Genomic DNA, 14,080 nt, shown 5'->3' on the forward strand with positions numbered 1-14,080 from the left:
ATGTTGTTTGAAAGGTCAGCGTAAATTTCCATTCTCGATTCCTTTTGTATTGAAGTGAGAAATTTTGGCACCATTTTTGCGCAAACTTAATGCATGTCGAATGGGACATGCAAAACCTGACAGAAACTTTCCTTGTTAAGTCCTGGGATTTCAGGAAGAGCTTGGACACTCTGACGACAATTTTTGCGGACCAATTTTCGGCACGTTTTAGTCCATTTTTGATGCTGAGGGTCAATCAATCACTTCTGTGCACTTCCTTCAACATGGCATGAGCTTCTGTAGCATTTTTCCCATTTTTCAAAAGAAACTTGAGTTAACTCGTTGCTCCGTCTGAATACTGGGCATATAATTTCGACGAGATGCTAGTGGAAGGAGTTGAATGGGCAATTGTTAGTGTGCGCAGGGGCGAAGTGCAACCATGCCCATTGAGCGCAGGGTGGGGGAAGCATCAACACCCACAGAAATAATGTATGAATGAAAAAGTTTTACAGTGTTGCTTTTTAAATAAATTCTCACTCCAGTTCTTGCTCAGAAATATTTCCTTGAGGAAATGAAATGCGTGCAAAGGGAATAGGTTTGTGACCATGAAAGAGAGGCAAGAAATAGTAAGATAGCAAATCCTTGCTTTTGAATTATATTTTATTTGCTTTACATCACAGTTGCTAAGCACTGTGATTGCAAGACAAGTAAGTGTCATATGTAAGTAGGTCAGCACTTTTAGTATTTCTTGCCCCTTTCCAGTGGGGAGCGAATGCCCTGAAGAACATGCTGATAGTGCCACCTGGGTCGGGCATTGTCCACCAGGTGAACCTGGAGCACCTGGCCCGTGTGGTATTTGCCGTGAAAGCCCACCAGGACCGCCCACCCATCCTCTATCCTGACTCGGTGGTTGGCACCGATTCTCACACGACCATGATCAATGGCCTGGGGGTGCTGGGCTGGGGTGTCGGAGGTGAGTGAGCACTCGCAGGGGCACCCCCTCCCCTCGGTCTATTTGTGCCCTGCAAGGAAGGAGTGTGGGAAAAGGGTGTGGTCTGAAGATCACGTCATTATTTTTTATGCTTCTTTTTGGAGTCAGCTTGAACATTAATTTGAAAGCAAGTGTTGACAATTAGGAGGAAGATTTCATAATGAAGTAGGTCGCCTCCATTCTGAATGTTTTTCTCCACATAAACGATAATTGATGATGTTCTTTTATCTCATGAGAGGTAACACTTCAAATAGAAAAATTGGGGCCCCAAAAAAAAAGAAAGAAAGCATAGATGGGTTGCTAGAAATGAGAGAAATAAGGGAAAAAAATTGGAGTAGTTGAAAGTGATCAAACGATTGATTCCTCCATTTTTAATTTGCTAACTCATTTCCAATGGTTTGATATATCGCTCCCTCCTTTTATTTAGTTCATTGAGGCAGAGAGTCAGATATACAATAACAGCTTTGTCAAAAGTACTTAAGAAACATTAGCATTTCTTACCTTTTACATAAAACAACCGGATGTTTAGGTAGCCGATATGGGGAATTATAAAATATCTTAGCAGCGAATGTAGGAAGACACCTTGAAAATTTAAATGTGGTTAAATGCTTAGAAAAAAGTTGCAGTGGTACTGTAAAAATTGCATGAGTTGCCTGCATTTCTAAAAACTCTTTTTTGGAAAGCCGTCATCTATTTGAAAGCAATTAGTGCTAAATGAAAATGTTGCAAATGATCCATTCTTATGAAATACTGCCATAAGTACTCTAAGTAAAATTGTTATTCATGTTCCTTTGCACCCGAAACAAAGAGAACCTTGGATGAAAGCCATTTGTCACAGCATAGCAGAAAAATAAGCCACTATGACAATAATAATAATTGTTATAATTGCAGTAAAGAAAATAGTAGGTGTACTGCAAATAAAATGAGGAATTTACAATCAAATTAGAAAAAGACTCTAATGGTAATAATATTTTGTTGGCCGTTGAGTGTACTCATACAATGGATGTCGTCATGAAGCAGGGCAAGAATAAAAAGTGAAATATAAGATCAGTATCAGTGTGAGATAAATATTCATCAACTGAGTATGGTGCACTAGATGTTAGCATTGGTGCATATCCCATTATATGGTAAGCAATGCTAGCAAGCCTCGCTGACACTGAAAGGTTTGTGTGTAACTTGATGTCAATATTAGTATTGAATTGTCAGAATCTCCATTGCTTAAAAGGTAGGCTATTTTGCTGTGTAAATGCATTAGTTAGTATATTTTATTGTGTGTTAGTTGTGCAATTCACACCTGGCAGAGAATTAATTGAGATTATTTTTTATAGAGATGAGTATTTTGTAAAAATACAACAAATTATATAGTCAAGATTTTAGCTTTAATAAGCAGAGGGCTGCTGTGGTTATGAGGTGAACAATAGGGTTACTATCCTGGTAGTCATATTTCATTGGGTAAAAAGCCATTTCATGGCTGGGGTATGGCCCAATATTTCCGGGACATAATCAAGGTGGCTCTGAAGAGAGCATAGTGTGTGAATTGCAGATGCTCCTAAAGTGTTAGCATGCTTAGCTTTCTTAAGATGAAGACAGTTTCAGATAATTTCTTGCCTACCTTGGAGACGAGGGAACTCCAGCTCAGTCGTGAGTGAGATTAAACCCTAGGAGTTTGCCAGCTTGGCTTCATGAGATGGAACTTTTAGGCATTAAATTAATTGCTGATTTCTATTAACAGATTCCCAGAAACTTAGGGAGATGCTACAACAGTAACCATTAACAGAGTCATCTGCTAATATGCATTTCAGTGCAACAATTGCAGTGTAAAAATCATCAGCCCCTTGGGCAAGGCGAATGATTTGTACACTCTGGAATCGTTGCATTCTAGTAATATGTATTTAATGCCAACTCGGAATTCTTAATGAACCAATCAATGTTGAACTGTTGATGACAAAATCAACCGCCGCAGTCATGCGGGTATGTTGATGAATGAAAGGTGCACTATCTGCGTACAAGATGGGCTTGGAAGGGATGTCATGAAGAAGGTCATAGGTCATTATTAAAAATGAAAAAGGTGCCATAATCAAACCTTGTATGGCACCTTATTGGATGGGCAAAGCACCAGACGGCAGACTTACCTGATTCCACTCCTTGTGGACACCCAATGAGACATGACTGGAAGAGAGTTAGTTAATTTCACACCAGTGATGCCATAATATTAAATTTAAATTATTTTAGGTGAAGGACTCTGTCAAAATAAGACTTGGTAAGGTTTTTGAGGGTTTATTTAACTCTAGATTGCTCCTTCAGTGGATTCAATCGCAATTTGAAGAGTACCGGTAGTTTTGAAACCAATAGTTTTTCCTTTGTGGAAACCAAATTGAGAAGAACGTAATATTTTGTCATTTTCCATGAATAGGCACAGAGCAAGCTGAATTAACCAATCAAAAATTTTATGGTAAACTGGGGTCCTTAACACATTTGCTGAATCACATGGGAGTGACTGCCATGTGATTGAGAGGAGTAGGGAAAATACCAGATTCTAAATTCTTGATATAATATGCAGAAGTTTGATAACATGAGGTTTTTGATGGACCATACCATTACACACTATTGCACTTCTAAGCCCTAGCCCTAACTAGCATGGTACAAAATATTCTTAGACCCCATACTGCATAAGAAATATGACAATAACTCACACTTAAGATGTGTATGCTTTCTTCCTCCCTGGATTCAATTGCCTGTTTCACTCTGCCCTTCACCTCACTCTCCCAGCATTCTCCCATCTGTTGCCATCCTCAGCATCCCGTTGCCCCCTCCTCTCTCCATCTCCCACATCCACTTGCCCTGCCTCATTCAGATTTCTCCCAACAACCTTCCTACTTCCCCTACCATGAAGAGGACTTCATTTTTCATTTCCGTTCTTCAGATTCAGATCTCAAAGGCATCCAATCTCCACCTCTATCTGAACCATACACAATTTTCCAAACTGTATAGAACTGCACTCCTTATTAAAGTAATCATGTCTTTACATCTGTACTTAGTGTGCCTTCCGTCCACTCACACCTCTTTGTAAATGCTTTTTTACCTGATGCAGCCTCTCCTCTTAATGTCCCCACCACTCTGCCCACACTCATCTCCATATTTAAAACCCCTTATTTATACTTTTCTAGGGATCCCGGAAAAAATATGTATTTGGTGGGAAAATCCAAATTGCGAGGAAAGGTGAATTTTCACTTTTACATGCAATTACTGGAATAAAGGTAAATAAGAAACAGATAGGCATACTGAAAAAGAGCGGGATTGTAATATATCTCATAACTAGAATTCTCCACATTTATTTACAGAGTATAATAAATGAAACTAACTAAAGTACAGCGAACATCTATTTTGGATGCATAATATATGTAAAAATAAATTATTTTCTTCACCCCTATTGGAGTACAAAAAAACGTGATGGCTTCATCATATTGCACAAAATCCAGAAAAAATTCATATCGGTAAAAGGGAAAACCTCGTGAAAGCTGAGCAAAGCTCTCCTGTGTGTGTGTGGACCCTAGAAATAAATAATAGAATGTATCAAGTTCAGATACACTGATGGAAGATATTGTAAGCATAAGAAAGAATGAAGAGTGCTGACACATTTCAGTCTAATTTACCTGGCTATTGATTAACCCTCTTTTTACAGAAATACATGATACATATTTTCAACTTCTTCTGCCTATTGATATCATTCACGTTATTTTCAATGTTTTGCAGTTCACAGAGCATTTGCTTGCTGCAGTTATCTCTTGATGAATAAGTTCTTATGGTGTGAATAGCACTCACTGTCTTGGTATGAAGTTGAAGGAACCTCTTCTTCCTTTGTGTCCTCTTTATCATCTCGTTCTTCCAGGTGTTTATCCAAATACCACTGACACTGTGCTTCTGTTGTCAACACAAGAATCTAATTTGACTAATTCCGAGAATGTACAATTTGCCTGAAGAAGGTTGCAGTCCTCTATAATATCATCATCATTATCATCACATGTAACTTCAACTGGAGTTTCTTCATCAAGATCAACATTGAATCCTCTATTCCTCTAAGTAGTTGTAGATTCCTTCTAAATTCTAATATCTGGGTGTATGCCATTGAGAAATTTGGTGAAATTGTCTGAGTAGTGATATGTGCCATTCCATATTGCTATGATGTCATCATATATGCATACCAATACAAAGAAAAGCTAATGAAATGATTACCTGAATTAAAGACATTGTTCTCCAAATTATCTAGGAATATTTCCATAAGTAAAGGGAAGAGTGTTGAGCCCATGTCTAAATAAATAATAATATATCACTCGCATTAATTGAGCAATTCATAAATGATATTGGCTGAAATGGTGAATGCTTTCAGAAAATGAGTCATTAGGTTGTATCCTGAAGTCACAATCCTTGATGGACAATGGTATATTGCCTTTTTCCCAATCCTGACAGCTGTGATGTGGCAAAAGCTGGATGACTCAAGATGATGATTTGATTATTTCTCGTCAAATAATTGAGGGTGGTGCAGGTTTATGGGAATGACCCTTGGGAGCACAGACACTGTCAAACTCATGCATGTGTTGGCATGAAATATTAGTGGCGTAGTTGTTGAACTGAAATAAAATTATTGAATTGTTTGAAATTTTTGCAGGGATTGAAGCAGAAGCAGTGATGCTCGGCCAATCTATTTCTATGTTGTTGCCTAAGGTTATTGGCTACAAAATCACTGGGAAACTTAATCAGTATGCAACATCCACAGATCTTGTGTTAACAATTACTAAGGTAAGTGTGAGAATTTATAGTTTTAATTTATTCCTTAGCCTCTGGTTAAATTGTTTGCCTTGCATTTGTTTAGGTCAGTCATCAAATGGATGGATATGTTTTAGTTTTAGACCAGAATTAGTATTGTGGATTCTAAGGAATACATTGTGCTTATACCGGCTTATTGGCCTCTCAAAGATGCCTCAAAATCAGATGGCACTATTTTAAAAAATTGCCAGAAATTTGTAGTATGACTGTTTATTTGCAACTTAAATGGATAGGATAGTGCCAAACTGTAGAAACCTTGATAATCTTATTGACACATGCAAAGAATTTCTAGGAGCAGCAATGGCTCAGTTTTGATGAGTCAATGATCTCGCAATTTGGAGAACATGGGTGCAAATATCACGTGAGGGAAATCAGCTGAAATCAAATATAAAATTTGGTATCTAAATACTCTAAATGGATAAAAAGTAAATTTATATATATATCTGGGAAATAATCCATTGAGAAATGGATATCTTGGGAAGGAGTGTGGAAAGGCCGTGGCATCTCTAATTGGGTTGGTTGACTAGTGAGAATGGAACCACCTTTTCAATTTTATTTTGATATTTATTCACCTGTTATTGTTTAGTCAATTATGTGCATGGAGAAAATACAGGGTTTGTCCTAAAAATAAGTAGAATAAATTCAGTGAAAAAATTTATTGCAGATCAAATTACAAATTATTGAAATTCTTCATAATAGCACCCTTGTGCAATGACAGCACTTCTGCCAGTAGAGGTACAATTCCTGGAAGCTGTCGCCAGGGACTTTGCTCAGGCACCTCTTCATGACCCCTTTGACGTTATCCAGTGTTCCAAAACGGTTGCCTATCATCAAGCTCTTTTTTATTGTTGGGAACACAAATAAGCCCAGCGGTGCCACATCGGGGCCCTAAGGCAGCTAGGGCAGCGTTGCCACCTTGTGCTTGGCCGGGTGCTTGGTACTTCACCAGGAAGACTTGATGGGACTAGAGCTTGTTGTCGTGGTGACGCAGCCGTGAGTTGGTAAAGATCTCCTCCCTGATGCAACCTTTTGAGGACTTCCGCGTAAATTTTAATGTTCCTCGTCTGTCCTTGATGCCCAAATTCTCAGTGGATAATACATTTTGAGTTGAAAAAGACAATGGGTATCACTTTCACCCGAGACTTGCTCAACCTTGCCTTTTTTGTGTACAAGGAAGCCTTTGTGTGTCACTCTGCACTTCGTCTTAATGACTTGGGGTCGTACTCTAAGATCCATGTCTCATTACTAGTAACCACGTTATCTAAAACATCCAAGAGATCCCGCGACACTGTCTCAGAAGCAGCCTTCTGATCTTTGGAAAGCACCTTGGGGACCATCTTAATGCTTTCCTTACTCAAGGCTAAATCTAAGAATGAGATGCACTGGGGTTTTCAACATGTTTCACTCTTCTACTGACATTCTGGCCCTCAGGGGTCGATCGGAATTGATTGTCTCTCTCACTTTTTGCAAATTTCTATCGTTCTGTCATTGATGGGTGTTCCTCATCACCAGCCTCCTCTCTGCCCTCCTGGAGCTTCTGGTGCCGGTGGGAAACCATTCATTCCTTGGGACATTGCCTCGTCTCCGTAACCATCCTTAAATATGATCATGGCCTCTTAACCCGCTCTTCTGAGCAGTTCTAAGATTTTTATCATGGATTGTTGCTTCATGGGACATGGCATCATGAATTCATGACACACCCCTCGGGCAGGGGTCCAGTCTGGTGTAGACTTTGCACCCTGTGATGGACTCGGTTTGCATTCTTTTCCCAAGACTTCCAACCAACTTTTCCCACCACAAATCTCACCACTCCAGTTGTCATCGTCCCCAGGAAAAAAATTATTCTACTTATTTTTTAGACAGACCCTCTGTATGCAACAGGCACAGTTAGAGAAAATAGATTCCCTAAAGACTGTCCCTTGAAATCTGAAAACCAGAGAAATAAAAAGGTGAAATGTGAAACTTCTGAAGCTAAAAATGTGCAAGGTATAATATGGTCATAGTTCTATGGATAAACGATGCAGTTATGGCAGTCATATTCGCATGCAATCGGATTCATCCAGCGTTAAATGTGGGCTGATTCTCTAAAAAAAGAGAGAGAAAAAGTAATTATCAACTTTGATATGTCAACCATTCAAAACCATGCCGTGGATTTTGTCAATCATTTCGGGAGAAGGTTCACTCTCGGGACATTCTGAATGATGCTCGTCATTTTTGAATGTGCAGCATTTAAAATCATTGACCCCAGTCGCAAGCACAGGAGCAGATGCACCATGAACTTCATCCTACTCGGCTTTGATCTCTTTCAGTCTTTCAGCTTTTTAAGTGGAAGTGTTTAAATGCAGCACGAAACTCATTTTTACCATTTCTCTAAATTAACAAAAGTTTGTTGCTTCAATCGGCCATGAATATGTAACCAGATGTTGGATGTAACTGAAACTTCAACAGCAATTTAATGAGAGATGAGGCTTGCTAAAAGCGTGACTTTTCTGACAGCGCTTGCACCACCTTTTGGATTTTCGGAGGAGTTATGGAGCGACCCACATAAATCCCTTCTCAATGTGAATGTGAGAGGAGAGAAATGGTGTCGATCCATTTTTGCCCTTGAATACTTGATGCCGTGATTCCCATTGCGTAGGTCTTGCTGAGAGTGTCTGGTTGAGATATTGCCCAGGTGGAGTCGTGACAGAGAGATATAGGAATCCCCTCAAATCCCTAGGATGTGCGCCAATTCTAGGTGGTGTTGGATGTACGAGGGTCATCCGGAAAGTAGTACCCGTTCGTGAAATAAAGACACAAAAGTAAATATTAACAAACATAAAAAATTTTATTTGAAAGAGGATACTTTAAACTACTTCTCAACATAATCTCCAAGCAAATTAAGGCATTTGTCATAACGTGTGACAAGTTTCTGTATTCCTGCTGCATAGTCCTTCGCCGCCAGCTCATTGAGATACGCGAGGGACCCATCTTGCACAAATTTTTGCATAATGCAGATGGTGTTTAACAATTTCATGAACAATTGTTCGAGAAACATTGGGAAAATGCTCACAGATGTCATCAATTGTGACGCGCCGATCGTTCCTCACGAATTCGTCAACTGAGCTCACCAGTTGGTCTGTAATGACAGACGGTCTCCCCGAACGCTCATCGTCGTGTGTGTTCCCCCTCCCCATGTTGAAGTTGCGACACCACCGCCGAACAGACGACTCGTCCATTACATTGTCTCCATACACCTCCTTTAATTGGCGATGAATATCACATGGGCGAACGTTTCTTGCATTGAGGAATTTAATCACTGCCCTCACTTCACAACTGGCGGCGTTCTCAATTTTTTTAAACATTGTAAACAATCACAGAAACAACACAGGCAATGCTAGCGTCACGCAACTTGGCTCAGAGAAGGCAGACAAGCCACTGAAGCTATCTGACCTCGTCCAGCGGCTACTCGCGTCGTCAGCACTTCATGCGGCACGAACGGGTACTACTTTCCGGATGACCCTCGTAGATAAAATAGATGAATGTAAAATAAATGAATTAAAATCACAATTCAATGCTGAATTGTTAATTATACATCACTGAATTTTGGTATCAGAAGAGGTTAAGTATGATTGATTGAAAAGCATCTTGTAAAATTCACTCCCCAAGTGCCTAAGATATACATTAGAAACAATGTTATTCAATCTAGTTTAGTACCCTTAGTATAAGTGTTAGTGGTACTATATACCACTAATGTGAGTTTTGTGGAAAATACCTAGTGTCCTTCTTTCATTCATAAATGAATTTCAAGCCTGGTGTCATTGAATGTAAAGAGGACCTTGCATTATTTTATGTTCTCCATATTTCTGATATCCCACGCCTAATATTTTCATTCGGGTTATTCACCCTTTTTATTTGACTTGTTGTGTGAGCAACGCTTCAAAGTGAATGAAGGGAAGGGTGCGTGACACAACACCCATGGATGTTCCTTTGCTGCCCCCTGACAAATTGATACGGCCAAGAGACTAATGTGCAAGGGAGAAATGTGGGAACCAATTTCCATGATATTTTGCATCCATCTTCTACTTAGCATCTTCGCCAAATTGGAGTTGTGGGCTGCTTTGTCGAGTTCTTTGGAGATGGCGTGGCTGAATTGTCGATAGCGGACCGGGCCACGGTGAGCAACATGTGCCCCGAGTATGGTGCCACTGTTGGCTTCTTCCCTGTCGATGCTGGCAGTCTGCACTACCTCAGGCTGACGAGTAAGTCCCCTTTGTTCACCTCTCCCAAGATGAGGTGTCAGGTCCCAGTTCTCGTTGAGAGCAGGTCCATGTGGTGAGTTCTTCTTGGTATCCACTCCAGGTTAAATGCTGTATTGTTGCTCAATGGATGCCAAGAAGAGCTGTGTGTGTGCTGGAAAAGGGCGTTAAGTCTCATCTATGCTGTCTTTTTCAACATTTCAGACAGAGATGAGCATCAAATTGCTCTCACTGAGGCTTACCTGAAATCCGTGAAACTCCTCAGAGATTATTCAGATTCTTCACAGGATCCTGTTTACTCTCAGGTTCGTAAGGAAAAGTTAAACTTCTCACTGAGTTCACACCTTTGAAACAAAGTACTTAGCAGATGGTCCCATTCCAAACTGATAATGAATAATGTCTTACCCTCATGAAATTTAAATAAATTTGATTGCAAACAGTTAATGATAGTACATGACCCAACAAAATTACTTACTTCAAAATATATCATATGCATGAGTCATGCAATTCAAATCAGAAACTTTGTATTCTATCTTGTTGATAGAAGATTGAAATTGTGTGGTTGATTAGAGTGTGTGGGCATTAAGTGTGGAGGGATTGTGCACATTAATGTTTCAAGACAAATGGAACAATGCCATGAAGTACAAAAAAAGCAAATTAGAGATTCTGTGAGCATTAGCTCAATTGAGTTAACCTCAATTTTTTAATTTTTTTGAATGCTACAACAGCAGCACTCTTGCAGTGTTTGATGACCAAATGACGTCAGACAATATTTCTGGTGTCCATTAAAATTTATTTTCATTTTACTGTTCTCTGAATTTTTCATTTAGGAAAACAAATTTTAAAAGACTGCCCTGTGCATTACTATGTCTGGCCATCATGTCAGCAGTACTCTAATTTCAGTGGAACTGAAAAAATATATGATATGGAAAATTAAAGTGGTACCAACATACGCTGTCAGCAAAAAAAGTGCTCCATGTGACTCTTTCCTGTTCTTAAATGTGAAGAAACAACTTTGTGAGAAATGTTCATTCCAAATGCGTCCACCCTCTAAACTTTACATAACGTCGTCTCTCTGTGGCATAAGGAAGAAAAGACTCTCCAAGAGCCTCCAGTGGCATGACATGGACCTCAGCTGATGATTTGTTCATGTGGAAGCAATGTTTATATGCAGCATTGTTTGTACCTTCCAACTGATGAAATGCTAGAGTCCAACCAACAAAACATGTATAGCATCATGTTGTGAGTGAGAGTAATCCCAAGAGCAAGGCCTCCAAAGTGACATCGGGAAAACTGTTGGCTTGGCTGTTGGCTGCATTGCCGTGTTCGTTGCTTCCCTCCCTCTTCTACTAGTCATCTCAGCCCACTGGGATGCTCAGTCATCGGTTGGCAGCCATTTGCCGAGGAGATCCCACTTGCTGCTACCGTCAGGTATGAAGTTGGTGCCTTCATCAATCAGTTTCTTAATCCAAAAGGAGTTAAACCTGTTTAAATTCATCGTTAATTGATAGGAGTGTACGGGAAGTCGTGCATGGATGTCAAAAAAGTCTGCAAGTGGTGTTGGGAGGTTACACCTGGCCACACTCGCATTCATGGCAGGGGAAGGGGCAGGAGAAGAGGAGACCATCTCAACTTCCGACAAAACAGTCTCGAAAGTTGAGCAAATCAAGCGTCTAGATCGGAAGACCACCCTTGACGATCTCTGCATTTTGATTCCTTAGGTTTCTCTAAGCACCATTTATAGGATTTTGCCTGATAAGTTGGGATGGTGTGTGCTAGACCTGTCCCGCGAATGCTCACATCTGACCACTAATGGCAGCACTTTAACTCTTCCCGTGACGTTCTTCGGCAGCATGAAGATGAAAATGACAACCTTTTGGATTCCATTTTTACGGATGATGGAACCCAGGTGTTCCCCTCTCACCTCGGACCAGACAGCTGTCTCGTGAGTGGAGGCATCTCTCTTTGCCCAAGTTGCATGCAGTGAATGGGCAGCCCTTTATGGAGGTTATGAGAAGATTAAGACATGGCATGTTGCAGAAGGGACTACAAATGTGGAAAAACAAGTATTTTCATCACAACAACGCACCGGTGTACACACAATTGATCGTTCTTGAGTTTTTGGCCAGAAGCAGCACACTGGTGTTCCCCAGCCACCCTACTCTCCGGTTCTTGCTCGAGCGAACCTTTTCCTATATCCCAAGTTGAAATCTGCCTTGAAAGGATCCGATTTGAAACTATTGAAGACATTCAACAAAAGTGTACTGCAGACTCAAAGGCTATCCCAAAAGTTGCATTCCAGTCGAAATCTGGAAAAATGTTGGGAGCCTTGTATTGGCAGACGATGGCTGGTTGCATTTGGAAGGCGATAAAGATCATTAAAGGGTCACTAATAAAATCAAGTATTTATTCAAGCGTTCTCATCTCACAAAAAAATGTTCCAAATGCAAATATCATTTTCTTGCAGAGTGCATAATTGAGTAATGGATATCCATTGCTCTGCATTTTTCTCAGTTTTTTGTCTTTCTACTCCATTTGACTCCCATAAAAAGTATTTCAACTTTCACAGGAGTTCACTTTGGATTTGTCGACTGTTGTGTCATCTGTTTCTGGACCAAAAAGACCCCATGATCGTGTTTCAGTCTCTTCCATGAAAGATGACTTTCTTCAGTGCCTCTCCAACAAGGTGTGTACGTATATGTAGCTGTAATCCACTTGGCGGCTCAATGTATACTGTATATATGAGGTTTTGTGAAACATGATTAATGCTTATATTCATGGGCCCTCATTTTTGAATTTGAATTTTGTGGGCAAGGGTTGAGCACTAAATGTTGTCAAATTTAACTCGGTTCATCCTAAATTCTGCATAAATGAAATTGTGATCTTTATTATAATTTGTGATTATTTCTTCTCTGAACCAGTCCACTTGAACTGGAAATTAACTCTTAGCTACAGTCAAATGGGCAGTCAAATATTAAAAAAATTAAAGTAACACTTTCCAAAATCAATTGCTCCAGTCAGATATTTTTTTTCATGCAAGCAGATAAAATTTCAGTAGTTAATTTATAAACATTGCACCCTAAAAGAAATAGTAGTGGTTAAAGTTTTTCCTTTTTATTTAAAAACTGGTGACCATTTTAGAATGTGAAATGTAAGGTCTGTTTTAAGATTTAAAACATTTTCCCAAAACTTAGATTCCAGAAATAAGGGTGATGGTTGGACTGTATTTGGAAAATAGTAGTAATTAGTTTGTCTCTGTCCCTGCATGCAGCAATGAAGCTTTTGTTTCTTTTGCACACCAACACTGCGAACCTGCGGTTCAACCTGCGAACACATTTTCCAGACAAAGCGTCATCACCACTTGTCTCACTGTCTCTCTCTTGGAGTATACTAAATAGTTCCTTGGACATTAGTTTCAATTTTTCAGCTCTTACATCCTCCATTTGAATTGACAATTAAAGCTTAGCAGTGTACTAGATCTTCACACCCTGTAATTATTTCTTTTATTTCTTGTAATTATTTGGTTTAAATAAAATGGTGAAAATCTGATTAGTAGAGGCATCATTATGTAATAGATTGCAAGAGGAAACATGTAGGTATTGTATGCTATGAGAGCAGGCTTCAAATTGTTGTATTCCAATGAATTACTGTGTGATTCCATTAGTAACAAAATCTATGTCATATGTAATTCTACACCTATCTGTATAATTTTGATTTTGTGAAAATGTAGGGGAAGGGATAGTTATTTATTGTTGATTATGTTTTAAATCAAATAATTACTCACAGAATTAGTCTTTCCTTGAATTTTATGTTATAACACAATGGGAGTTATCAGATATTTAAGAATGCACCTTGATAGGAAAAAATGACTGGGTTCATTAATTAATAAATATTTAGTCAAGAATTGATTATAATTCAATTCAAATGAAATACTCTCCATTCTCGGGATGTCACCGCGTAGGTTGTTTTTCTGACAACAGTTTTGCCCGTGTTTCAACGAGCGTCTTCAGGTCAAAGTGCTGGGACGTTGTTTTGGCCGTGTTTATAT

At 39.4% G+C, this 14,080-nt stretch overlaps 1 protein-coding gene across 1 annotated transcript in view; it reads left to right on the forward strand.

Annotated features, from left to right (window-relative positions):
- The window catches only part of LOC139696587 (cytoplasmic aconitate hydratase-like), a 53,348-nt gene that overhangs the window by 14,985 nt on the left and 24,283 nt on the right, over positions 1–14,080 (forward strand). The window contains exons 6-10 of the mRNA XM_071595391.1: positions 742–952; positions 5,637–5,767; positions 9,864–10,035; positions 10,237–10,337; positions 12,602–12,718. Coding sequence (XP_071451492.1) covers positions 742–952; positions 5,637–5,767; positions 9,864–10,035; positions 10,237–10,337; positions 12,602–12,718 — 732 coding nt within the window. The remainder of the gene's footprint in view (positions 1–741; positions 953–5,636; positions 5,768–9,863; positions 10,036–10,236; positions 10,338–12,601; positions 12,719–14,080) is intronic.

The sequence above is a fragment of the Hetaerina americana genome, unplaced genomic scaffold, assembly GCF_022747635.1.
Source record: "Hetaerina americana unplaced genomic scaffold, ioHetAmer1.1.p SCAF_7, whole genome shotgun sequence".
Lineage (NCBI taxonomy): Eukaryota > Metazoa > Arthropoda > Insecta > Odonata > Calopterygidae > Hetaerina > Hetaerina americana.